Consider the following 27,609-nt stretch of genomic DNA (forward strand, 5'->3'; position numbering starts at 1 on the left):
GTTAGATTTTACAAGGATAGTAACCACACAGATTGGAGTCATATGTTATTAGTTAGAGTCTACAAGGATATTAACCACACAGAATGGGGTCATATGCTATTAGTTAGATTTTACAAGGATATTAACCACACAGATTGGAGTCATATGTTTTTAGTTATATTATACAAAGATATTAACCAGACAGAATGCGGTCATATGTTATAAGTTAGATTATACAAGGATATTAAGCAAACATAATGAGGTCATATGTTATTAGTTAGATTATATAAGGAAATTAACCACACAGAATGGAGTCATATGCTATTAGTTAGATTATACAGGAAATTAACCACACAGAACGGGGTCATATGTGATTAGTTAGATTATACAGGATATTAACCACATAGAATGGAATCATATGTTATTAGTTAGATTATACAGGGTATTAACCATACAGAATGGAGTCATATGCTATTAGTTAGATTCTACAAGGATATTAACCACACAGAATGGGGTCATATGCTATTAATTAGATTCTTCAAGGATATTTATCACACAGAATGGGGTCATATGCTATTGGTTAGATTCTACAAGGATATTAACCACACAGAATGGGGTCATATGCTATAAGTTATATTCTACAAGGATATTAACCACACAGAATGGAATCATATGATATTAGTAAGATTATACAGGATATGAAACCACACGGAATGGAGTCATATGATATTATTAAGATTATACAGGATATTAACCACACAGAATGGGGTCATACACTAATAGAAAAATTATACAAGGATATGATCCACACAGAATGGGGTCATTGCCGTGTGCGAAGGGATTGGGCTGGCTAAATTAATAGCTCTTTGTTTTCTGAAGTGGTGCATGTTAATGTATTATGTTTACCCTCATCTCTTTCGGAGACATAAATATTTTTCACTTGGCCAACTTGATGAAGTGGCCTCAGAAAAGAAGTAAATCACATTTTATCTATATCTTCTGTTTATTCTTTTAAATAACTAAACGTAAATTTAGACACGTCAAATGTACACTGTCACTATACGTACAGTCAAAACTCGCTATGTCGAAGTCGTTGGGACCTCGGAAAATACTTCGCGATAGCGAACACTCGATTTAACTGATATACAAGGAGTGTATATCTAAACCGAAAAGAGTTCGACCTTATCAGAACATCGAGATAACAGAGTTCGACATTACGAGTTCCGACTGTAGTTCAACGTGGTTTAACATGTATAAGTTTATATTCATGAAACGAAACCTAGAAATACATTTTTGTTAAATATATCATATACGTGATAACAACAATACTGTTAACAGTCCAGTGATCACTACGCTCACAGTAACATGTCATTATTCATCACAAATATGCATAGCACTATTGAGGGTAACACCATTATTGGACATTGATATGAATAGTTATATCGAGCTAACCATCATTATTGGACATAGATATGAATAGAAATATCGAGGTTACCATCATTATTGGACATATATATGAATTGAAATATCGAGGTTACCATCATTATTGGACATAGATATGATTAGTTATATCGAGGTAACCATCATTATTGGACATAAATATGAATAGAAATATCGAGGTTACCATCATTATTGGACATGGATATGAATAGAAATATCGAGGTTACCATCATTATTGGACATGGATATGAATAGAAATAGCGAGGTTTCCATCATAATTGGACATAGATATGCATTTTAATATTGACGTTAACATTATTATTGGACTTAGATATGCATTTTAATATTGACGTTAACTCCATTATTGGACATAGGAATGAATTTTAATATTGACGTTAACATCATTATTGGACATATATATGCATTGTGATATTGAGGTTAACATTCTAATTTATCATAGATTAGCATTGTTATAATGTGGTTTACACCATTATTTCCATAGATATGCATTCTGATATTGAAGGTAACATCAATAAATAACATAGATATGCATTCTGATATTGAAGGTAACATCAATAAATATCTTAGATATGCGTTGTGATATTGAAGGTAACATCATTATGTCCATAGATATGCATTCTGATATTGAAGGTAACATCAATAAATATCATAGATATGCATTCTGATATTGAAGGTAACATCATTAATATCATAGATATGCATTGTGATATTGAAGGTAACATCATTATGATAGTTATGCATTAATATTAAAGCTGCACTGTCACAGATATACCGTTTTTACAACTTTATTTTTTGTCTTGGAAAGAGCAAATATTTGGGTACATATCTGAAAACCAATGGTAAAAGATGGCTGACAAAAGATCAGACCGCAGTTTTTCATATTTCCGTTCGAAAGTTAATGTTTTATGGCTTAAACCGTTACTAACGGTTTAAGAAAAATGCATAAAACATCATTTTTTGAACTTAAATATAAAGATCTGCGATCTGCGTTTTGGTCAGCAGTCTTATATAATTGGTTTACATGCATTTTCGCATAAATTGGCTCGTTCCAAGACAAAAAAAAGTTGTCAAAACGTTCAATCTGTGCGAGTGCAGCTTTAATAATGTAAATATTATTATTCGTGATATAAACGTATTGTGATTTTAATGTTAACATTATTATTTATCACAGATAGTCATTGTTCTAATGAGAGCTACTAGTTATCTAATTATCTAATTACGTTCATACAGTTTTCAACAATCTACCGATTGGAACACCTTGACCATAATTCAATAACTATAAAGCTTTCCGGAGATGGCCGAGTTGTTACGATTGCAAAACCACCTTTATAAACATTCTCAATTATTAAACCGGCACCGAAATATCAAAAGAAAAGCTGCTCAAACTCGTACAGTCATTTTGATAGACGAGAGAACACTGTAAGTATGCACTATAAATTGTTTATATTCCAAGCCTCATATGTAGACAGTGCATAGTTACGGTCAATGGAAAAGTGTTCATCCACAATCATGTACTGAGAGAGATCACGTTTCAGACCATCACCCTTTTCTAAAGAAAGCACACACACACACGCACGCACGCACGCACACACGCATACACACACGCACACACACACACATACACACACACACGATCAATTCTTAAAACATAATGACCTAACTGTACACAGAAATCAATTCCCTATGATCTCGATGTACACAGAGATCAATTCCGTTGGACTTCAATGTTCACAGAGTTCAGTCCAATTTGACCTCACTGTACACAGATATCAATTCAATAGGATCTCGATGTACACAGAGTTCAGTCCAATTCGACCTCATTGTACACATAGTTCAATTCCATAAGATCTCAATGTACACAGAGATCAATTCCGTTGGACTTCAATGTACACAGAGTTCAGTCCAATTGAACCTCACTGTACACAGAGATCAATTCCATGGGATCTCAATGTACACAGAGTTCAATCCAGTTGGACTTCAATGTACACAGAGTTCAGTCCAATTGGACCTCACTGTACACAGATATTAATTCCATATGATCTCGAAATACACAAAGTTCAATTCCGTTGGACTTCAATGTACACAGAGTATCGGAATGAGACTCTGACTTATCAACGTGCGAATCGCAACATCGATTATTCGGATGTTTTTTTGAAGTGATACATTTTTTTAAACAGACCAAATGACAGATGAACTTATGGTTTATTTGATATTGAAAGTACAATTTCCGAAGCATTTGGTGACAATAAAAATGCATTTAACTGAGTGCACGGTCGTTTATAAGAGGACAAATTAAGGATTACGGCTTTTGTCTGGCATACAGTAACTAGAGATAACATTAGGTTATCGCTTATCCCAAATTTCGTAAATTTTCCATTTTCCCAATTGAGCTAAGGCAATCCTTTTTTAGGTCTGAATGACTTTCACCAGTTTGTATGCAACTCTCCGAGTCATCATCATATCTATATCCCTTTGCAGTCTCACACACACAGAACTTCTCATTACAAGCTGGCCAACCATCTGAAAAAGAATAGTTTTATACATTATGTCACTTTAAAAAATCGAAATTGGCTAAGCTGGACAACCATCTGCATCGTCTATGATGCATACATTGTTGTTTATATATAATCCAAACGTTTATCTACAATATGTGCATGTATTCCTAATAATAAGAGCTTCTTTAGCATACAAACTTATCACACCATTCTTGTAATCATATTTTAAAAATTGTAAATATTTGTACACAGAGGAATGTGTTTAATAACAAGGTTTTAAGGGTTTTATTTTCTTTCTATGATCAATATAACATTGATATATAGACATAAAACGGCAGTCATCGTCAAAATCATTAGTTTGACACATTCAACAATATAGATTTGTCCTCGCTCTGAATTGAAACATAAAATTTCTCCTTAAAGATACTATTTTCGTATTATTTATATTTAACAACGAGACTCAGTGTCGTTCTACCCGTGACGTCAGAGATAATTGGTTTGAAGACATCATACAAGGGGTATTTACTGAACGCCATAACTTTATGATATTTAAGTTATGTAAGCCAATGCAGGGGTTCCATGGTAATTTTTTTTGCGGAAACTTAAGTGAGGGAAATATTAGAACCGGACCGAAATGGCGGTTTATTCAAGTATTTTTGGAGGACATTTTGACCTGGTAGATAAGTTTATTAGTCGACTATATTTGATATTACTTTAGAATTATTCAAACTAAGGGACTAGTTCATAAATTGCAGAACAATGCTTTTAATATTTTACACGTTGCATGATGAAATGTAAGGTTAAGTATGTTTTATAAAACTTTAAACTTTAGTTGATAATGAAACCTTAAATTATAACAGCTCTGCTTATAATTTTGAAAATTTTGATTTTAAATACCAACTCAATCATAACAACTCGGCCATCTCCTGCAAGCTTCGATATAGATTCTGGCCGAGGTGTTCCGATTGATAGCAACTTTTCTCAAATTAGATTAAGGTTGCACGGTACTATTACAATATCCTTCAGGTTTGTTAACCTCCTGAGCAGTAACCTCCCTTGGCGATAGCAAAAAGGGGAGTTTTGAAAAATTAACATTGAGCTGTATTGTTTGTTTTGAAAATGTCATTCGAAAGAATGAACCCAGATTATTCCCTTTTAATGTATAGTATTCATATCCCTGTTCTTTTAACTCGTAAGAGTAAAATATGTTTCAAATACATATACAATATAAAGCCAGGAATTCATATAACATGCCGATACAAATGAAACGTGAATTTCATGCTTTTGAAATCCATGTATTAGACTATTGACTCTATTTCTTCTTCTGTACCGTAGGATTAGCTTTGGAAAAACAGAATATCTGTAATTCCCGGCTTAAACTATGGTAACAATATTACCAACCATAATGTCCTTCGATCATATGTATACCCAACATATTATCATTGAAAAAATAACCATTTTTTGGTAATCTACATGCACGTTTTCTTCTAATTTTATTGCGCCGACTTGATGCAATGCATCAATTTTTTCTTGTATTTCTTTTATCGCAATATAAATACGCCTACCCGGAGGCCAGATGTGTCAGCTTCTCTCGATTTTCAACCTATCTTTCTAGAGGCCTTAACAAAAAGATTATTGAATGTATAATCGGAAGGATTGCTTGTTTACAAAGTGGAAATAGAAACTTGTGTGAATTGAAACTGTGCTTTTAGTCAAAGTGTACCATTCCTGTATCTATTTTAGGTATTTTATTCCGCTTCTAATATTTCCCTCACTAAATATTCCTCAAAAATAAACTACGTTGGACTGCCTGCAGTGGATGCAGCCTTTAACAACACTTGCTAATGCTACATAAAACTATGTAGTTTCTAGCGCATTCCGTATAGTCGGCGTTAGAATTATACATACTTTATAAATTTTCAAATATAGCGATTATCAAAGCCTCAAAGTATGGCTAACGGGATTTAATAAAAAATATCTTTACGACTTATGGGAGATAAGTGCTCGCCTTAACAAATTCTTGACGAAATGCCATTATCCAAATACATGCAACATATGCTTTTCACTTACATTTATGACAGCAAACGACGTTCTCGCACTTTATTCCTTCTGATCTAATACAGTCGTTGGCAGACCGACCACATGGCCCGCCTAGTGGCACTGTCATTAGAATAAATGCTTTGTAATATACTTTACGATGCTAATGGTGATGATGATAAAGATGATATACATGGTGGTACTGATCGTTACGTCATAGCCTGTTCACACGGTTTTTGTTAACATACATGTACATGCGTTTAGGGGTCAAACTATACACTAAGGCCATAAGAAATTGATGTTTCGTTCCGAGGATTTACCGCACCTTTTTAAAAAAATGTAAAATATATAAAGATTTTTTATACCGTTAAGTGGTTAACACGAAACAATTCGCGAACGCTATCAGGTTATCTTACGGCAGTTATATGCCACCATACCGAGGCAACCAGACACATATGTTTTTATAAACCTTATAAAATACAATTAGTTAGGCACGTCTTGTAACGTAGCCCGTGTTAAAGTTGAAAGAAAAATGACTTCTGGAGTTAGAAAAATTGAACACACTTTGAAAAGTTTCAATCCATTCTAAACGCCCAGGTCTTATTTGTGTATTAAAATACTAGATACACGTATGCACTTGTAACAAAAACATATAACAATAAAAAATTCGTTGAAAAACAACAACAGCATTTCTTTACTCTTGTTTAGCAGGTGGACTGTGACCGTTACACTTCATACACTTTCGTCGCTATGGTAATTCATGTACATTTATAAACGATTCAAAAACTATTTAAAATGACGCGGGGAGGCACACTTACCAACACAATCTCCATGTTCGTCACATACTTGAAAACCCGGGCATTTTACGGGGCCTAAAAATAAAATGGATTATTGGTAGTTAATCATTCAACTAATATATTATGATATATCATTACAATTTAGTTCTTTATCATATCAAGCCAGCGGGCTCAGTTTGTAACAAAAATAAAAGTTATTGGGGAACATTGATGAGGCACTCTTTTTCAAAATCAATACATACAATTGTACAACAAACACAAATTTCGAGTGATTCACCTTTAACTACTTACTATATAGTGCATTTGGTAACTAATAATTACTGATAACAAGATCTTAGCCGTGTATTTAATAGCTGAAAATGCAAAATATATTAAATGATTGGTGAGTGCTAACAGATTTACTGTGATCTACTATCCGGTACATCAGTTGAAGTAGTTCGTATTTTTGTAACTATATCATTAATTAATTTAAGCTTGTATTTATTGATCTAAGTTTAAATTAATTGCCAGTGAAGTGTATTATTGCAATCATATTAAAGATTCTCAATAGTTTAGGTCATAAAGTTTAACTGCTAAATTAAATTACTACGCGATCTACTTTCAGCGGACTTAAACATACCGATTGTGAGTATGTAAACCGTTCAAATACATCCGAGTCTGTTTTCGAGGCCGAATAGTTCAGAATGGATTTGTTTTTGTTTTAATCATTAGAGTAAAAACAATATGATATTGCAGTAAGTTTAAAAAGAAACTTGCATAGTTCTATATTGTGTATCTTTAATATACACATACATAGGGTCAATGTCAAGGTCAATGGGCAGCGCAGATATTTAAAATAGTGTGTTAAAGCTGGACTCTCACAGATTTGCCGTTTTTACAACTTTTTTTATTTTTTGTCTTGGAATTAGCAAATTTTGCGTAAATATCTGCAAACCAGTGATAAAAGACTGCTGGCAATCTATTAGATCGCAGATTTTCATATTTCGAAAACTAATGGTTTATGGCTTGAAGCGATACTTATGGTTTAAGAAAAATGCATAAAACATCAATTTTTGAACTTAAATTAAAAAATGGGTGTGTATTTTCTATCAGCAATCTTATAACATGCATTTTCGCATAAATTGTCTCGTTCCAAGACAAAAACTAAAATTAAATTGTCAAAACGTTCAATCTGTGAGAGTGCAGGTTGAAAATAATAATTGAAATAAATCTTAAAGGAAGTTATCCGATAATATTTATTTATTCCCTTTCGCAAAATATATGTTATTCTATGGCACTGTGATTGTTAAACCAATTTGTAATTGTGTGATTTGAAGATTAAATGACCATTGAATGACCACTGACTATGCTTTATGCATAAACATATTATAATGACTGGGTACGCATGGGCGTATTGCCTATTGTACTCTGAAATAAAGTCTAAAAAAACTCTAAAAACTATCTATTGGTCGACTTACAACACGTGACACCGTCAGGTTTTGTGCCGTATTTACAGTAGCACTCCCCCAGTTCTATGTCTCCGCAGTCGTCCCCAGTTTTACAGCATTTTTTTTTCCACTGGACAAACAGCGCCTGCAATGTTGTTTTTAGTCCAGTGAGCCTGTGGCTAAAGATGCAAATAAATGGGGGAAAATGCACAGAAATGATTTCATCATCTATTGCGAAATGTGAGTTTTGGATACAAATTTTAAAATAAAAACAAATTAAAGTGGGAACTTCTGGAGTCATCATCATCATCATCATCATCATCATCAACATCATCATCAACATCATCATCATCATCATCATCATCTGCCAAGAACTGGAGGAAATTAAACTAACAGGGTACCTAAATAACTGTATTTAACTTATATCAAACTGCCCTACAACAAATGTACGTTGTAGATTATCATAAAATGAGAGAGGTGATTATTTGGTTGAAGTGTTATAACTATACATGAACTTGAGAAATTCTTGAATTTTCCAAATTCCACAATAGAATTAATCATTAACATATCAGAATAACTGTATCGTATAATCTTATACATGGATATCAATTGTATAATAATTTTGCTAACTGTGAAATTTCTCATTTAGGGAAACAGGTTAAAAACAGAAGCTGAAATTTCTGGAATTTGCTTATAATCAAATAATTCATCATAAGATAAAAATAATCATAAAAGGAAGTGAAGTCAACGTCATACAATGTTTAATATAACGGTGCATCTTCTAGCAAATCCAATGACGTTAATATAAACAGAAATATCACAAATAACTGGCTAATAAACGTTTATTTGATATTTTATCATGAGTACTTAGTAATTCAGTAATGCTAATACCGAGTGAGCAGATGTTAATGTGAAGTCAGAAAGTGTTGGAGGTTTGACAAGGGGTCGGGGTATAAAACGGGTTCAAAATGCTGTTGGGATTCTGTCGCGACCTACATGCTCTGACATAAACGAAGATAGAAACTTGTTTCATTGCACTTGCAAGAAAGATAATGTAAAGCAGATACGAAGAGTATAACCAAAGGTGTTGCATCATATGAGGGTAATACTAATCAAAGCAACACAGATTGGCGAATATGTGGTAGATAGAGTTGGTGGCAAACCTATGAAAGGATTCACGTTTAGAAAGAAAGACACGTATGAATGACATCGCTTTAGTCAAAAGTGATATGATGCTGAAGTACAGTTTGCGGGTATTTCTATAAGTTCAGGACTGGAAAGGACACACTGTTTTGAACCCGGTAGAAAGGGGTTTTTAAGAAGTGAGTAACCAACTAATATATCCACTGACAACTGAAACAGCACCAGTTCAGGCTCATATTGTGCTAAGTTGTACAGTGTGTTTGTCAGACTGTCTGCCATACAGTAGCATGCAGCTGCAAGAAGGTTGTATTTGATTGTGTAAGGCCTGCTCCGCATGCGAATGCTGTGGGAATGCCATCAGCGTTTTAGGTATTCAGACAACGGTATATTTTCGTGAAAACATACAATTGCAATGTTATATAGGGTGATGGTTATATTAGGTTATTAAAGAATAAAAGGTTATTATATACTAAGTGATATCAATTATGTTACAGAAATAGTCAATTCATACATATCATAAAGACTCAATTATCAATTGATATTTAGTGTAATATATTAATTGATATTTAGTGTTATATATTAATTGATATTTAGTTTAATTTATTAATTGATATTTAGTGTAATATATATATGCTTGTATGGGTAAGGCATCGTTGTTAACTTTTAAACGTGAACTATTTGACGATGGGCTCACATATTTAAATATAAATAAACATAGCTGAAACATTTGTCTTAAATGTTGATAGAAATACAGCAGATCACAAATGCATTCTTTAAACTTCCAGAAAAGTTACGACTTTAAAGTTAACGTTTATGTCTGAACGAACAACCTTTGAACAACATGTATGACAAGTAACTGTTGTGACACACCAAAAATGTAAAAGTGAAGAAACAACTTAAAGCTGCACTCTCACCGATTGACAATTTTAACCACTTTTTTATTTTCTGTCTTGAATGGAGCAATTGTTTGCGTAAATATCTGCAAACCAATGATATACGACTGCTGACAAAATATCAGATCGTAGATTTTCATATTTGCGTTCGAAAATTAATGTTTTATAGAAAAATGCATAAAACATCAACTTTTGAACTTAAATATAATAATCTGCGATCTCATTTTTTGTCAGCAGTCTTATTTTACTGGTTTTCATGGATTTTCGCAAAAATTGGCACTTTCCAAGAAAAAAATAAAAAAGTGGTCAAAACGTTAAAACTGAGTGCAGCTTTAACACCGCTCCAGTAACCGTCTCAAAATAAAACAAGCCTGAATTATTCTAACAAACGCGACCAAGTTTATATTTTGCGCCAAATCCAATCAGATTTACACAAAACCTATACACATACACATGCAGAAAAACCAGCTCGACTTCATAACATGCTTTAACGTGAATACAAATGTTAACATTAAAAGATGATTTTCATGAAGATCACTTACAGCAAACGTCACCCATCTGTGTCCGGTCTTCCTTACAAACACATACGTGGTTATCCTCGTCGCACTCGGTGTTGTTGTCTCTATCCATACATTCATCAGTTGGAGTGCCTGGGTAGCAGCAATGATCTCCTAGCTCATCTCCGCCTGCAACATATCAATTAAGTCGTAATACTAAAGACCTGCCTCAACAACGCACGTACGACCAAATGTCGCCTTTGGTTTATGCTTGGATCTCCTAGCTCATCTCCGCTTGCAACATATCAATTAAGTCATAATACTATGGGCTCGCTTAAACAACGCACGTACGGCCAATTATATCGCACTTTGATTGAAAAGGGATCTCCTAGCTCATCTCTACCGGCAACATATCATTTAAGTCGTAATACTATAGACTCGCTTAAACAACGCAAGTACGACCAATTATATCGCACTTTGATTGAAAAGGGATCTCCTAGCTCATCTCTACCTGCAACATATCATTTAAGTCGTAATATTATAGACTCGCACGTACGACCAATCGCCACTAGATCGAAGCAGGGATCTCCTAGATCGTCTCCGCCTGCAAGATAACAACTTAGTCTTTATAGATGAAGTCAGCTTAAAAGCGCACTTGCCCATTGATGAATATAGGACCTTGATATTCGATACGTTTTGTTTTAATACAATCTGTCGTTGAAATCTTGGCCCAGCCACTGTGTGTGTTTATGTTTGATATAGACACATAAATACGTCATACAAGGCATTTTTCGAAATCATGAGCGTGCCCTTTTCAGCGCTATTCTATTTTCAAGAACAATAATGTCGTATTCAGTGACTTAAAACGATAAGAGAGTCAATGGCTACACGTTTGGATGGAAATAGATAAATATTATCTATAACACAGCTGATTCTGAAGCACCGGATATAGAGGGCTACTCATAAGATGAGAATCTACTACAATCTGGTTCCGAAGTACCGGATAATAAAGGACGACTCATAAGATGAGAATCTATTACAAACTGGTTCCAAAATGCCAGAAAATGAAAGACTACACATGGGATGAAAATTCAAAAATGACAGCGCTGATTTCGAAATACAAGAAAGTGAAGAACTACTGTGACTTTGGATAAAAATTTACATCAAAGATGATGTTGAAGTACGACATAATGAAGGACTACATTTTGGATGAGAAACTATAACAAAGCTAATTTTGAAGAACGAGATAATGGAAGACTACACTTTGGATAAGAAACTATAACAGTGCTTAATTTGAAGTACGAGATAATGAAGGACTACACTTTGGATGAGAACTATAACAAAGCTGATTTTGAAGTACGAGAAAATGAAGGACTGCACTCTGGATGAAAAGTATAACAAAGCTGATTTTGAAGAAAGAGATAATGAAGGACTACACTTTGGATGAGAACTATAACAAAGCTGACATTGAAGTACGAGAAAATGAAGGACGTCACTTTGGATGAAAATCTATAACAGAGCTGATTTTGGAGTAAGAAATAATAAAAGAATACACGAATATCTATAACAAAGCTTATTTCGAAGAACCAGAAAATGAATAACACTGTTAATGATAGAACGATTATTCGTATCAAACTAAATCCAGCAAACATAATGTTTGCTACATAACAATTGCTGAATAGTTTTTACAAGAATCAATACGTTATAATAGTTAAGTACAATGCCACAGATAATAAGTTACTTCACTGTTATACACCAATCAATTGTAACCACGGTCCGGGGAATAGCGGGGACGTTGACTTTCGGTCCAGCCAAGCCCGGGTCAAATTTCCGCCCTGCGAGAACGAACTGCCTGTAAAATCCCCACCAAATGCCCCCGCACCCAAGTGACCCTAGGCAAGGCCTATTCCCCGCCTTTTAGCACGAAAACAAAGTCACCTGGAAGGTAAAACTATACTTCCCCGGTTATCCCCGGTATACCCCCGGACCGGGGGTGGGGGGGGGCGTGGTTAAAATTGACTGGTACATATTCATGCTTTTCTGACTTACAGCAAGCAGACACATAATGGTCGTACTCAAGTTGTCGATTTTTACACTGGCATGTCCCATCACATTCTAAATCATCTCCACAGCAGCTGTCGGGATCGGCTTGGCATGGCTCCCCGTGACCATCACTTACTATAAGACAGCACGAGTGTGTCATAAATGCTTCGTAGGGATGCAACAATTTGCTTCGTATGATGACTTAAAACAAAGATGTCTTTCATTTTTCTTCACCATTTTGAACCAAACAAAGGGAAGTCCATGCCGCTTTAAAAGCACCGCCTTATACAAAACAGACACTGCCATTTGAAAGTGAATTTTACTCAATATGACGTCAACAATGAAAATGAGTCGTGATGAGGTTAAATTGACATGTTCATGGCTGATAAGTTGAGGCGTTATTCATTAAAAAGCAATAAAGTATTCACTCAATATAAGTCAATTTATCAAAACTTGTTAAGTCAAATTAAAAGAATAGTATAAGTGTTTTCACATAGCATGTATTTTGTATCAAATCAATAAAAATAAAGTATTCCGATGTTTTGAAGCGAGTATATCATCAAGATAAGTGAGACATTTAATTTAAAAATGAAAACCTGCCCAAGCAGTGAAAGCTATTTTGATTCAATTTTACACAGTGTAAACAGTATGAATATAATTATCCTCACGCTTGTTATTATTTCTTCGATGACAATGTTAATGCTTCCACAGGACCAATTTCGCGACTTATGGCCCAGTGGTTCAGAACTAAGTTAACAACGTTGTTTACACGGGGGGCATAAGGGGCGCGTTAAGCTATCTTCGCATAATCGAAGGTCACCAGGACAATATAACGAAGGTATTATTGTCTATATTATTCTGCACTGTTATCGATTTAATTAAAAAACTTTGCTTGATATGATATCTCAAGGGCGGACAAAGCAATCTAAATTAAAGGGACTCGTATTTTTTTTTTCAATAGTATTACTAACATTGTCCACCAAAACAACCATTCGCTGTCGTATTTTTTAATTATTTTTGAAAATAGAGCTTTATGAAATCTATGTATTATTTCAATGTCAATATAACGAGGCCCTTTAAACTAAACCAGGTCACATGACACTTACTGCAAGTTTGGTCTACGTTGCTTATGACCTCACATTCACCACAATAGGCTGGTGGCGTAGGTGGCGTCGGCGGCTGAGTCGTCGTATCCGGAGGAGGAACATCTGTCGTCGGACAATCCGGCGTAAGGGATCCATCAATTGGATTGAAAAGAGAGGATTTCTGTTATAATTCGACAGTCTTTCTTTCCCGTACCTATTTGATCATTAAGAGCAACGGGATCGTCTCAACAGGCGCTACAGTTTGTTAACAAAGCCGTCTCACGACAATTCATACACAATATTACTCTCTAGCCAGAGATTATATTCACCCTCGTTGTATAATATTATAACTCGAATAAAAGGAAACATAATAAACTTGGGTGGCAGGAATTGCCATGACATTGAAATTTCAGTGTTATTAATAAACTGTCATTTTTTTTAGAAAAGATATGATGTGTTAATACGTTTCTACCATCAAAACGTTTAATGCTAGCAATGATCGCCCATGTCGAGCAGAGCAAGTACGAATGTAGCTGGAGTTCAGTTATTTTTAGGATATAATTATGCGAAAATCTATCAATCATAAGTATGCAAATAATTGTTAGTGCATTTTAAATGTTAAAATCGAGATTATTCCTATGTCTGATTCATATTGATTACCCATTACATTATTTTTATGAACAACGCCATAATGTCGATACTGTTATGACATGATACATGAAAAGGACTAAACAACAGATGATACCATTGTTAGAAAAAAAGAAAATTGTTAAAGCTTATATAAAATTGCTTCATGATTAATAATTCAAAGAACAGAAAGCATGTGATATGTGTACATTAAAAAGAGAGATATTTTGGTTTTTTTTGACTGAGGATTTTGTGGCCAAAGAGCTATTAAGTAAGGTTGTTGTTTTTTTGGTTATTGTTTTCATCTCAACACAAATCATATGGCTTTTTTTGTTTTTGTTTTTATCATTAAAAACCAAAGAGCTAAACATGATAAAGCATTAAGTAATACAAATACTTATTATGTTATATATGTTATAATTGATAACACAACGATAGGGTAAGACACCTAACTCACCTCTTTATCTGAAATGGTAGTTTGTGTAAATTTAGGTTTATATACGTTTTCAAAGCGTACTATGGCATGAAATGTAATTTTTAAGCAGCATTAAGACACAAATAAATTCTTACTGTGTAAATTTAGGTTTATACACGTTTTTAAAGCATACCATGTGATAAAAAGTTATTTTTAGGCAGCATTAAGATACAAATAAATTCTAGCATGCGTACCCAAATTAGTTTCTCTCGCGTACCATGTGACAGGATAAGATACCACCTCACACTAGAAATATTGTATCTCTTAATGATGAACTATGAGGTTATGTCCAAATAAGGTTCTTTCTGAATACTTATGTGAAAAACTACAGAAACAGGCTCAGTAGCAAAATGTTTAAACATTAATCCGGTTTAATGGCACTGGGTAAACGCTAAAGTCATAAAACACATAAACAAACAATCACAAACAAGAAACATGGAAAATTTGCGGACTCTGAATTATGTAAATGTTATCTAAAAATAGAATCTTTAAATACCACAACGCAGTAAGCCAAGTTATCCATCAATTCGAACTAAAGTTTTTTTAACAGAAAAACACCTGTTTGAAAATCGGACGTCCTCCCGCTCACCCGTTCGCCCGACCAACGAAATACATCCCGACCCAATAACTTCGTAATACCTCAATAATACTTAATTAGTGTGTGTATATATCACGTGATAAATTACGTCATAAATGTTTCAAGGCAAATTTTAGCTTAAAATGAAGACTTAAATCAAAGATAACTTTTATTTGTCTTCACATTAAATGAAAAAAGAGTATTCTGTGCTGCTTAAAGAGCCCCGCCTTTATTTCATTACCGTATTTTGATTAGGCGATAAGTTATCTCAAACACTTCGACAAACCTGTTCCAAAAAAATGTTTTTACAGTGCTCCGTCAGGCGGTGCTTTTGTGAACGGTTTGTCGAAGTGTTTTCAGGAATTGAACTCTGGTAAATGACCGAAATCGAGGCTTTGTAAGCGGCGTTATGGTTTATTTAAAATGGTGAAGACATAGTGAAGTTATCTTTGTTTAAAGTCTTCATTGGAAGGAAAATGTTGCCTTCCGACGTAGAATTTATGAAATTGTTTATCATGTGGTATACAACCACTGTTATTAATATATAATTGAAGTAATGAAAACTAATCTAACCAGGTATACAACACTCGGATCGATAATCGTATATGAAGCCGTCTTTGCAGATACATATTTTGCTTTTTCCGTATGCGGCACATTTGGCATGTACATCTGTACAGTGTGGACATTCGTCACAACACTGGCCGACGTCGAGCGCTAAAATATAGGCAAACACAAACGTCATGATAACAACAATAAATGAAAAAATAAGGTAGGATTTAATAAAACAGCTACGGGGGATGGCGATAAAAATCTGAAGACATGTCATATAATGAATAATCAATCTTTATGCCATTTCAACCGAGTGAGGTAGCAAGTATCATTTTGTCAAATTTTCCAAATTGGCCCCACTTAAACTTCATATACACTTAATAAAATTATAATTAAAATAGTCAATACATCCTTATTGCAATGGAGTGGAATGCGGCCTTACTGCACTGGAGTGGAATGCGGCCTTACTGCACTAGAGTGGACTTTGACCTTATTTCGCTGGAGTGGACTACGGTCTTACTGCACTGGAGAGGACTACGGTCTCACTGCACCGGGGTGGACTACGGTCTTACTGCACTGGAGAGGACTACGGCCTTACTAAACTGGAGTGGACTACGGCCTTACTGCACTGGAGTGGACTACGGTCTTACTGCACTGGAGAGGACTGCGGTCTTACTGCACCGGGGTGGACTACGGTCTTACTGCACTGGAGAGGACTACGGCCTTACTGCACTGGAGTGGACTACGGCCTTACTGCACTGGAGTGGACTACGGTCTTACTGCACTGGAGAGGACTACGGTCTTACTGCACTGGAGAGGACTACGGTCTTACTGCACTGGAGTGGACTACGGCCTTATTGCGCTGGAGTGGACTACGGCCTTACTGCACTGAAGTGGACTACGGTCTTACTGCACTGGAGTGGACTACGGTCTTACTGCACTGGAGCTGAATACGGCCGTATTGTGCTGGAGTAGACTACGGTCTTACTGCAGTGGAGAGGACTACGGTCTTATTGCACTGGAGAGGACTACGGTCTTACTGCACTGGAGAGGACTACGGTCTTTCTGCACTGGAGTGGACTACGGCCTTATTGCGCTGGAGTGGACTACGGTCTTACTGCACTGGAGTGGAATACGGCCTTACTCTACTGGAGTGGATAACGGCCATAATTCACTGGAGTGGAATACGCCTTACTGCACTAGATTAGACAACGACCTTACTACACAAGAGTGGAATACGGCCTTATTGCACTGAAGTGGAATAGAGCATTATTGCACTGGAGTGGAATGCGGGTGAACTACGGTGTTATTGCACTGAAGAGGAATACGGCCTTTTTTCACTGGAGAGGATTACCGCCTTATTGCACTGGTGCGGAATGCGGCCTTAATACGGTCTAATTGCTCTGTAGAGGAATGCGGCCTTATTGCTTTGGAGTACAATACGGCCCTAATGCACTGGAGTGGAATACGGCCTTACTGTATTTGAGTGGAATGCGGCCTTACTGCACTGTGGTGGAATGCTGCCTTACTACACTTGAGTAAAATAGTGCCTTACCTGAGTGGAATACGGTCTAACAGCACTGGAATAGAATACGGCTTTACTGGAGTTGAATACGGCCTTTCTGGATTGGAATTAGGCCTTACCTTAGTTGATTACGGCCTTGCTGCACTGAAGTGGAATACGGCTTTACAGGAGTTGAATACGGCTCTACTGGAGTGGAATGCGGACTTAGTGCCTGGAGTGGAATGCGGCCTCATTGCACTGTAGAGGAATGCTGCCTTATTGCTGTGGAATGCGGAATTACTGGAGTGGAATACGGCCTTTTTGCACTGGAGTGGAATGCGGCCTTAGTGCACTTGAGTTTAATGCGGTCTTACTGGAGTTGAATACGGCCGTTTTGCACTGGAGAAGAATACGGCCTTAGTGCACTTGAGTGGATTACGGCCTTATTGCTCTGGAGTGCAATGTGGACTTTTTGCACTTGAGTGGTATACGGCCTTATTGCACTGGAGTGGTATACGGCCTTAGTGCACTGGAGTGGATACGGCCTTATTGCACTGGAGAAGAATGCGGCCTTAGTTCACTGGAATGGATAACGGCCTTATTGCACTGGAGAGGAGTGCGACCTTATTGCACTGGAGTGGAATATGGCCTTACCGGAGATGAATACGGCCTTACTGGTAAGGAATACCGCTTTACTGGAGAGGAGTTCGGACTCAGTGCCTGAAGTGGCATAAGGCCTTATTGCACTAAAGTGGAATGCTGCCTTATTGCACTGATGTAGAATGCGGCCTTTCTGGAGTGGAATACGGCCTTATTGCACTGAAGTGGAATGTGGCCTTCGTGAACTTGAGTTCAATACGGCCTTACTGAAGTTGAATATGGCCTTCCTGCACTGGAGTGGAATACTGCCTTAGTGCACTTGAGTGAATAACGGCCTTATTGCATTGGAGAGGAATACGGCCTCATTGCAGTGGAGTGAAATGCGGCCTTATTGCACTGAAGTGGAATGCGGCCTTACTGCACTGAAGTGGAATACGACCTTATTGCACTGGAGTGGACTACGGTCATAATGCACTGGAGTGGAATACCGCTTTAGTGCACTGGAGTGGAATACGGCCTTAGTGTACTGGAGTTGATTACGGCCTTACTGCACTGGGAAGGAATGCGGTCTTATTGCACTGGAATGGATTACGGCATTATTGCACTGGAAAGAAATGCGAGCTTATTGCACTAGAGTGAAATACGGCCTTACTGCACTGGAGTGGAATACGGCCTTACTGCAATGGAGTGGAATTCGGCCTTTATGCACTATTTCGGAATGCGGCCTTACTGCACTGGAGAGGAATACAGCCTTACCGGAGTGGACTGTAGTCTTATTGCACGGGAATGGAATACTGCCTTACTGTTGTGGAATACGGCCTTACCGGAGTGGAGTATGGCCTTACTGCCTTGAAGAGGAATACGGCTTTACTGGATTGGAATGCGGCTTTCCTGGAGTGGAATACGGCCTTACTGGAGAGGAATACGGCCTTACTTGTGTTATAGGGACTTAACTGTACTTGTGTTGAATGCGGCTTTACCGGAAGTGGAATACGGTCTTACCGGAGTGGAATACGGTCTTTCTGCACTGGAATGGCATGCGACTTTATTCGAGTGGAATACTGCCTTACTGGTGTGGAATACGGCCTAACCGGAGTAGAATACGGCGTTACCGGAGTTGAGTACAGCCTAACTGGAGTGGACTTCGGCCTTAGTGCATTGGAGTAGAATGCGGCCTTATTGCGCTGAACTGGAATGCGGCCTTAATGCACTGGTGTGGAATGCGGCCTTACTGGGATGGAATACAGCCTAATTGCACTTGAGTGAATTACAAACCTTGTTTCTTTCTTGTATATCATAGGCATTTAATACCTTTAGATGTGTTGTTTATCTCATTTTATGTACCCAAAACAATATTAATCAACATTTTAGACACTAACAATGAGTCAGACGCCTATGAGGTGAAACCAGACATCCTAGCTTTTTCGCTACAAAGGGAAGTTACCTTAAGCTCCTGTACTAGTTCAATCGTAGATTTTCCAGAGCCTTTCGTAAAAAATGCGAAGACGCGCAATCTGCCTGTCTCTTTCGTCTCGACACCTTGTTTCATATTTAGAATGCATCCAGGCAGGAAAGAAGGGTACATTTATACACACAAGACATGAACGAATGTTGCAATGGTGAAAACATATTTCAGGTGTACACTTGACAGACCACAGTGTACATGATGCAACCATCTCAACGCGATAACTAGCACCCATTGTAAACACAGCCTTGTATTGTTCAACAAAGGAATGATAGTAAGGAAGCTTAATACACATACCATCAGGCAACAAGCAATAATCAGAATTGAACATACAATGTTAACAGGCGGAATGGAGTGGTCATAAGGCAAGATACAAACGACCTCAAGCAAAATGCATATTTTACCTGAACACCATTCCATACAAACATGCAGCCGAATACACATGTTGCCAAAGACAATGCCTTTATGTAAAGATCAGCACATAACAGAACTATTTTTTTAGACGTGTACCATCACAGTACACGGTCAAATAATATTCGTCTAAGCGAGACAATACACTATATTAGAATACAACCTACATGGATTATTATGCCAATGAAATTAAAGACATGTTATCATTAAGCGCTTGACTTAATCATTAAGAATTTCACCTTTCGCGGGTGTTTAAGGGCCGCCTACTGCCATTCATCCAATACACACTCCCTGCGTCAGATTTTGCGTTGTCAATGTATCAGCCAATGAGATTGTATTCTTAGCCAGTTAGATGACATTATTATTCATTAAGAATTTACTTCATGTCATCTAACTATAACTAATACGTGAATGATCACTATTGTTACTTACATGGGCAAGGTGGCTCACTGTCATCACAGCCAGAGGTGTCACTGGAGGATTCGCTGGAGGATTCGCTTGATGATTCGCTGGAATCAGATTCAGATTCCCCCTCGTAGTATTCAGAATTAAAAGGATGATTCCACAGGCCACATTGTACAGATGCCAGTAGAGCGAGGGTCTGTTTAAACATGAAAAAATAGGTTAAAAAATTGTTCCATTAGAATACTGTTGAATTTACGAGAACTTCTTAGGTTTGTTTGATTAAGGTTTAACATTTGGTTCATCACAATGATGACAATGACAAACAGATGGTTTACATACCATAGGTGATGTACACAGAAATGTGATGCGTAAATTGCCCATATGCGTTAATATTGAGTGGCTAGTATCCTATGTTTAAGGGGCTATCGTCTGCATTTACAATATCATGAAAATACTTTTGTCCGCCTATGCAAATTTCAGCTCAAGGTCTAATGTCTTAGGAGCTTATGTCCGTCTACATAATATCAGATGAACGTGGACAGATCCTTACTAAAAACTGTCCAATTTGCCTTCCGAATAGTGAGTTTAAATTTATCGTACACGTTATTTTTTTTTAGTATTAAGATTGTTTTTTGTTGAACTCAGTAAAGTGTCAAATTTGATAATTGATTTGTTAAAAAAATGTCTGTTTCAATTTAATTAAGGATTAAAATTCGACATGTTGCATATCATACCCCAATAAAATGCAACATGTCGAATTTTAATACTTATATTTACATTCATTTAAATCTACATTTCTGCTAAAATAAATTGATTATTCAAGAGCATTTTCTCTTTTCTTTCTCTCGTTGTTCTCAACGTAGGGTAAATTAGAACAGCTATCGTAACCTAATTTTATACGACAATGAATGCACAGATAAAATAGTTCCTTATTTATATGTTTATTTTCTATCTTTTCAAGGTCAAGAATATTATGAATACGTATTATTGCAGACAATGTGTGTTTTCGGTCCGTTATCGTGGTGTATTAAAACGCAAAAACCCGGGCGTTATCGGTAGAAAACGTGTATTATTCAGTAAATTCACGTGCCGTAAATGCCCGGTTTGTTTTACATATGCGCTTTCAGGGCCCGCATCATAACAATGAAGGCTGAGAGACCTGGTTTCTGGCCGAAAGTTATATGGACATGATTCCATTATGTCGTATGCAATGAACAAAGAAATTTCAAATATTTTTTCTCTGATGCTGAAGATGCTGTACATTTTATCAAGAACATGTTTACAAAATTTTCAGGCTTAAATTAGTTATCAAAACAAATAGTGGTTAAAGTAGGACTGGATAGGTAATTAATTGATTACCCAATAGGTATTGTGTGTTAATAATCCCAGTAATCCAGTCAATTTTCGAAAAAACAACACTTTCAAAACGAATGAACACTGCAAAAAATGGCGTCGAAACAAAATGCAGCTGCCTAGCTATGTTGCAGCCCGAATCGAGCTTAATGTAAAACTTTTTCAATGACATCACTCATGACGTCATACAAGCACCCGTTATAGAGATTACTTTGAACTAACTGTTTTTGCATTTTCGTGGCATTTAACAGCAATTTTTAACACAAACGTTTCTTCAACTGTTCCATTCATCGTGAAATTATCAACATTAAAATCAATCAAATTATCGTTGCTTATTTTGTTTTAACTGCTTTACTGCAAATAACAGTTTTGCATGTTGCCAATAATTGTACTACGATTTCATTAAAAAATAGTTCCGTAGTAAATACGCCCCGCCCCTTGATATTATTGCGCCCAATGACAGGACAGAAGTATCGAACAAACGCACGCGATATCGATGGGAAATGCCATTGCACTTTATACAGTAATAAAGTGCAATTGATAAACATCAACCATCGTTTAGGAATGAAGTGTGAATGTAAATATTACATATTACAAGATTTACACAGTCTTCAATTTTGTGTGGTGTTTGTATATCTTCCAGTTTCAAAAGCCTGTTGATGCGATTTTTTTTCGAAACTTTTATTTTGCATATTCTCAGTTATTCTTGTTTTATTCGTCTCTTTTTAAAGTCTTTTGTTTGTTTATAGCACTTTTTTAATTAAGAGAAATTATTCATTTCCGAGTACCATGTTTGGAAATAATTATCAAAATTCTTAATTCGTATGAGCTTAATATAGGAATAGCCTATTTCTTCTGTTAATCATATATTTCCAAATTCATGCCCATTTAAGATCACTTTACCTTGTACTGTACACAAAAATACCTTTCAATTTAACTCACGATTTAGTTTTATAGCATGTTCAAAAGCATAGCAGATTGTGGACATTGGTACCGGGTCTGTTGATAGCGGGATTTCTTCAGAGATTAGTATATTACCCGCTACCAAATGTGAAGAAAATTCGGTATAAACATAATCGGTATCATTAACTGTGATATCGGCTTTTCTCAATATTGCTGGTAGCTACCGGGTCTAAGCACCTCCCCAAAACAGGCTTAAACAGTATACAGGCAATTTGGCGCTCTGCTGCGGCACCATCAAACAAGGGCTGTTTAGTTATGCCCCATTTCAAAAGGTATCATAATTTTAAACCTGCTTTTATACTTTAATTGCAACGCACTTTACACCAAAACCCCCAGGTTCCTGTTGTGCATCCCATTGCTCTGAAGTCACAGCAGGCGTCGTACTACCTGTATTTTTGTTTATTGGCTCATTGCCTTTTCGAGTTGACACTTTTTAGAGTAAATAAATTGTCTCACTTCTATTCATACACAATATGTATTGGCATTGTATTTATCAATTTGAACAATTTTTGCTTGTATTAAAAAAGAAAAGGTGTACCTACTCTTTTGAATCACACACTACGAGCGCGAAACGGGGTAATGCATAATGCTTAGTATACGTTTTGTACCGTATTGCCAAGCCTACCGTCCAGTAACTGAGACGCACTTTACTAATATCCCTGACTACTGGTTACCGTTCTGTGTTAGAATTAATATATACAAGAACACAAAGAAAGTATTCTCGTATTCGGTAACCTTAATAGCTATTTTACCGAACTGATTTGCAATCTAGAACAAGGCAACCGCATCATGAGAAGGAACTTATATCAGCATTTGAAATCCTTCTCCTCAGATCCTTTTATAAACATTTTATATTTAATTATATTTGGGCACTATTCATTCATATTTGCATTTTATTGGACTGAATAAATACGCTTTACCCAATACGGTATAACTATTATTTTAAACACGACTATGTTACTTAAAAATGCATAACTTATTCACCATTAGTTTTAATGTAAACAATAGACCACACCTGAATTGCAATTTTCTCAATTACTTTATAATGTGACAACGAATTTAGATTGGTAAAACATTTGTTTTAATGAAATAATTTAGAAAACAGTATTACAATTTGCAAATTATTTTATATTTATAATTAAATTTTAATTTACGAGAAATATCCTCAACATTTTAAAGAACATCTGTAATATCCAAGTACAACACTTTTCTTCAGACACCCGCAATATCCCCCAAAATTCTACTGACCACCAATTTATACTGAACGTAAGAAAATAATCCTATGGGCTGGTTTTCATTCAAAGCATCCATTGCACGCTCACAAAGCTGTCGTTTTCTGATGCGCGCGCATATACAAAGTTGAATGTCCAGATGCACACGTAGACAATTGCGCAGTCTGACGCATATTTGTGCGTAGGAATATCAATGTCCTCGAGAAATTATCATGTAATATAATGATGAACTGATAGCGATTTTTATTTTAATACGGTACCATATGTTTGATGATTAACGCCCTGATTACAACATATTATATTATGCATAAGAAATATAACCAAAACTATGCAAATATATGGAAAGTTATGATTTAATAGCGAAGCTTAAAACTGAAAAGTATAAACTTGATTGAATGTAAACTTTTTTGAGAATAATTATAATCGATTCCAAATTCGAACAGAAAATTGCGTGTTATAATAGGTTTATTTGCTGTTATAGTTTTTTCAAAGTACATCTGAAACTAGTTATGTCGAAGTCATTTAGACCTCGGAAAATACTTCGAGATAACGAACATTCGATATAACCGAAATACAGAACATGTGAAACTAATAAGAAAACTATGGAAAACATATAGACATAACCAGAACAAAGAGATGACGTAGTTCGACAAATTAAACGACTGTACTGACCACAAACGTGCCATCATTCCTCATCTGAAAGACCCCGGTATCTCGAAAGTTCTTAAACTTAACAGGCTTTCGGAGCTAATCTAAATTACTCAAAAAACTTCAATCAATTTGATTTGCTAAATTAAAAAAAATGGTTTAAAGTGCTTTTCTTTAAGATAATTCTTATTTAAAGTATATTAACTATTAAAGAAGTAAGTAGTATGCAATCGTATTGAGCTACAGTTAATCCTGTTATAAACAATTTAAGGAGTTTCGAGAAATTGGGAGCTGCACTGTGTGTTATAGTGAGTGACCAAATAGGATACTTTTTTGAATAACTTGCTAGATAACGATTTTATAATGTGGGTGAATAATTGGTACGGGTGACCAAAGTCTATTTCGATAACTCCAAAGCTGATCATGGATATCAAATCTCTACATAAAAATATTTTGACTCCTCTTATCGAAACAACTTTTGCGAACTTTTGCGAGGGAGAAAACCACTTATATGGCAGTTAATGATAAGAAAGCTTTTTTTACCAATGATCGCTCAGATGAATATATCTATTGGACATGCACAGATGTCATTGAAGTTTTAAATTTTGTACTTAATAATTCTTTTTCTAAACTTCGGGAAATGTTTATATAAGCAAACAATTGGCATTCCAATGGGTGTCAATTATGCACCTATACTTGCAGACCTCTTTTTATACTGCTATGAAAGTAAATATAAGTTTATGATGAAATGATCTAAGTCTGGAGATTTCGCTCTTGTTGATAAATTAAATAACGATTTTAAGTATATTGATTATATTCTAAGTTTGGATAATCCTGTGTTTTCAGATACTATATTCAATCGATATACTCTTCACAATGGCAACTTAATAAATATAATGGATCCGATTTAAAAGCATCCTATTTAGAACTGCAACTCAAAGTAAAGGAAGATATATTGGGTATCAATCTTTATGATAAACGAGATAATTTTAATTATAAAATAATTAATTACCCTTCTTTAGATGGAGATGTTCCTAGTTCATCATCATAAAGTGTTTTTATTGTACAGTTGATAAGATCAGTTCTCGTAGTAAACTTATGTGCTGTTTGTGGAGTTTTGTGGTGTTCTTCCATGTTTCTCGTTTTTGATTTTTTGTTTTTTTTGTGTTTTATGTCTTTGGCGTTTACCCAGTGCCATTAAACCGGGTTTATGTGTAAACGTTTTGCTACTGAGCTTGTTTCTGTAGTTTTTTAGATAAGTATTATGACGGGAACACTTCTTAAACAGGGTTTCAGATATTATAAATTAAGGAAAACTTTCTCAAAAATTGTTAATGGTCATTATAATCTTATATCAAAGTACAATAGTAGTCTTAAATCGCTGATTGCTTATAGTATTGCTCATCCCGATTTTTATGGTGATGTTTTAAAGAAAATTCGTAAAATTAAAATGTTTTCAGCAGGTAGTTGGGCAGATAGACTCAATGAATTACTTGGATTTTATTCAAACCGTGGATATAAAGGCAATACTTTGAAGAGTACATGCCTTCTAGTTTTTGAAGATGAATTCCTGAAAAAATATAGGGTTGAATATAGCATCCTTACATAAGTAAGCTTTCAGTCCTTTTATTTTATGAAAAAATTCATGTTATCTTTAAACCGGCTTTGGCTGGCTCAGAGTGTTTTGGCATGTGACGTCATTTTATTCAAATATTTTACATATTTTTTTTTTTAAATAAAGTCTGCAGATAGATTTGGGATCTCTTAATCATTGAAGTACTTGGGGTTTACCTATTAGTTTATTATTATTTGTTTTATTATTAAGTTTCCTCAAGTTTATGCATACTTTGATAAAATTTACCTTTTACGTTTTTTCTTTATGTAGGATTGTTGGGATAAGAGTGAGGTTTGTGCACGAAAACTGGTTTAAACCCCTGTAAATTTACATCTAACTGACCGTTCCAAGGCGGTGCCTAACAATCCTTGATAAACATACCTAGTGTTTTATATAGTATATATGCACTCTGCTGTTTGTGGAGTTTTGTGCTGTTCTTCCATGTTTCTTGTTTTTTAATGTTTGTTTTTGTGTTCTTTGTCTTTGGCGTTTACCCAGTGCCATTAAACCGGGGTTTGCTACTGAGCTTGTTTCTGTAGTTTTTCACATAAGTATTGTATCCAAGTGCGTTTTGAAGAACACAGTATATTTAACAGTGGCTTTGTTATATATGTAGATTGTGCCCCACCAATCGGAGCGCCTCGGCGATCTTCCCTTGAAAACATCCTCGGATGTATTCTTTACATTTTACAAAGCTGCAAGCAGATCGCGTTGTATTATCAGTTTGAGAGTTACGCCTACGTACCGGACTCCTAGGAATCTGAGGAGTCTGCCGGAGTCGTCTAAAAAAGTTCCAAACATAAACATCCACAGTCTACTGAATGAAGATTTAAAGAAGTTGTATCATTATTAATCATTGATATGCATAGCACTATTGAGGTTGGCATCATTATTTATCATAAACATGCATAGTTGTTTTGAAAGTACTTGTTTCTAAAGTTGTTCATATAAGTAGTGAAATTAACGCATTTATTCACCATATATGCATAGTACTATTGAGGGTAGCATCATTTTATCAATAATATGTATAGTTGTTTTGAAAGGAATGTAATTCTTCATCATAGATATGCATAAATAGTATTATTAAGGGAAGCATCATTTTGTTATAAATTTGCATAGTTGTTTTGAAAGTTACGTTATTATTAATGATAGATACATATTACTATTGATAGTAACTTTTTACATATAGATCTAATTATTTCCATATTTTTTTCTTAGTTATCGTATGTAGCTCACTTCCTTAAATATTTAATTGGTTGTAGAGTGTTCGTAATTTTGACAATGTGATAGTGTGATAAAACAACTGTGTCATTTGAAACTAATAACAT

The 27,609-nt window shown here is 35.5% G+C and overlaps 1 protein-coding gene across 2 annotated transcripts; it reads right to left on the bottom strand.

Annotated features, from left to right (window-relative positions):
- Nucleotides 1-963: 963 nt before the first annotated feature.
- LOC128215818 (uncharacterized) lies at nucleotides 964-24,058 on the bottom strand. Of its 2 annotated transcripts, none has more exons than XM_052922427.1 (10): nucleotides 23,941-24,058; nucleotides 20,498-20,666; nucleotides 16,110-16,250; nucleotides 13,879-13,980; nucleotides 12,779-12,907; nucleotides 10,775-10,918; nucleotides 8,227-8,341; nucleotides 6,791-6,844; nucleotides 6,006-6,095; nucleotides 964-3,960 (listed from the first exon to the last, which is right to left on the bottom strand). In XM_052922427.1, the coding sequence occupies exons 1-7, from the start codon at nucleotides 23,968-23,970 to the stop codon at nucleotides 8,307-8,309; spliced, it is 750 nt and encodes a 249-aa protein (XP_052778387.1). In that variant the 5' UTR covers nucleotides 23,971-24,058; the 3' UTR covers nucleotides 964-3,960; nucleotides 6,006-6,095; nucleotides 6,791-6,844; nucleotides 8,227-8,306. The 2 variants fall into 2 exon arrangements, with proteins under 2 accessions (XP_052778387.1, XP_052778386.1); XM_052922426.1 differs by having other exon boundaries at nucleotides 13,879-14,013.
- Between the last annotated feature and the right edge of the window lie 3,551 nt (nucleotides 24,059-27,609).

Source organism: Mya arenaria, chromosome 14, assembly GCF_026914265.1.
Source record: "Mya arenaria isolate MELC-2E11 chromosome 14, ASM2691426v1".
Lineage (NCBI taxonomy): Eukaryota > Metazoa > Mollusca > Bivalvia > Myida > Myidae > Mya > Mya arenaria.

Bases quoted from the DNA above. Each gene is read 5' to 3' on its own strand.
- LOC128215818 (XM_052922426.1), bottom strand. From the start codon at position 23,970: ATGTTCTTTAAAATGTTGAGGATATTTCTC. The intron at 20,667-23,940 runs GTAAATTAAAAT...ATGTTTAAACAG, and splicing joins AAATGTTGAGGATATTTCTC to ACCCTCGCTCTACTGGCATC. The intron at 10,919-12,778 runs GTAAGTCAGAAA...GATATGTTGCAG, and splicing joins CCATTATGTGTCTGCTTGCT to GCGGAGATGAGCTAGGAGAT.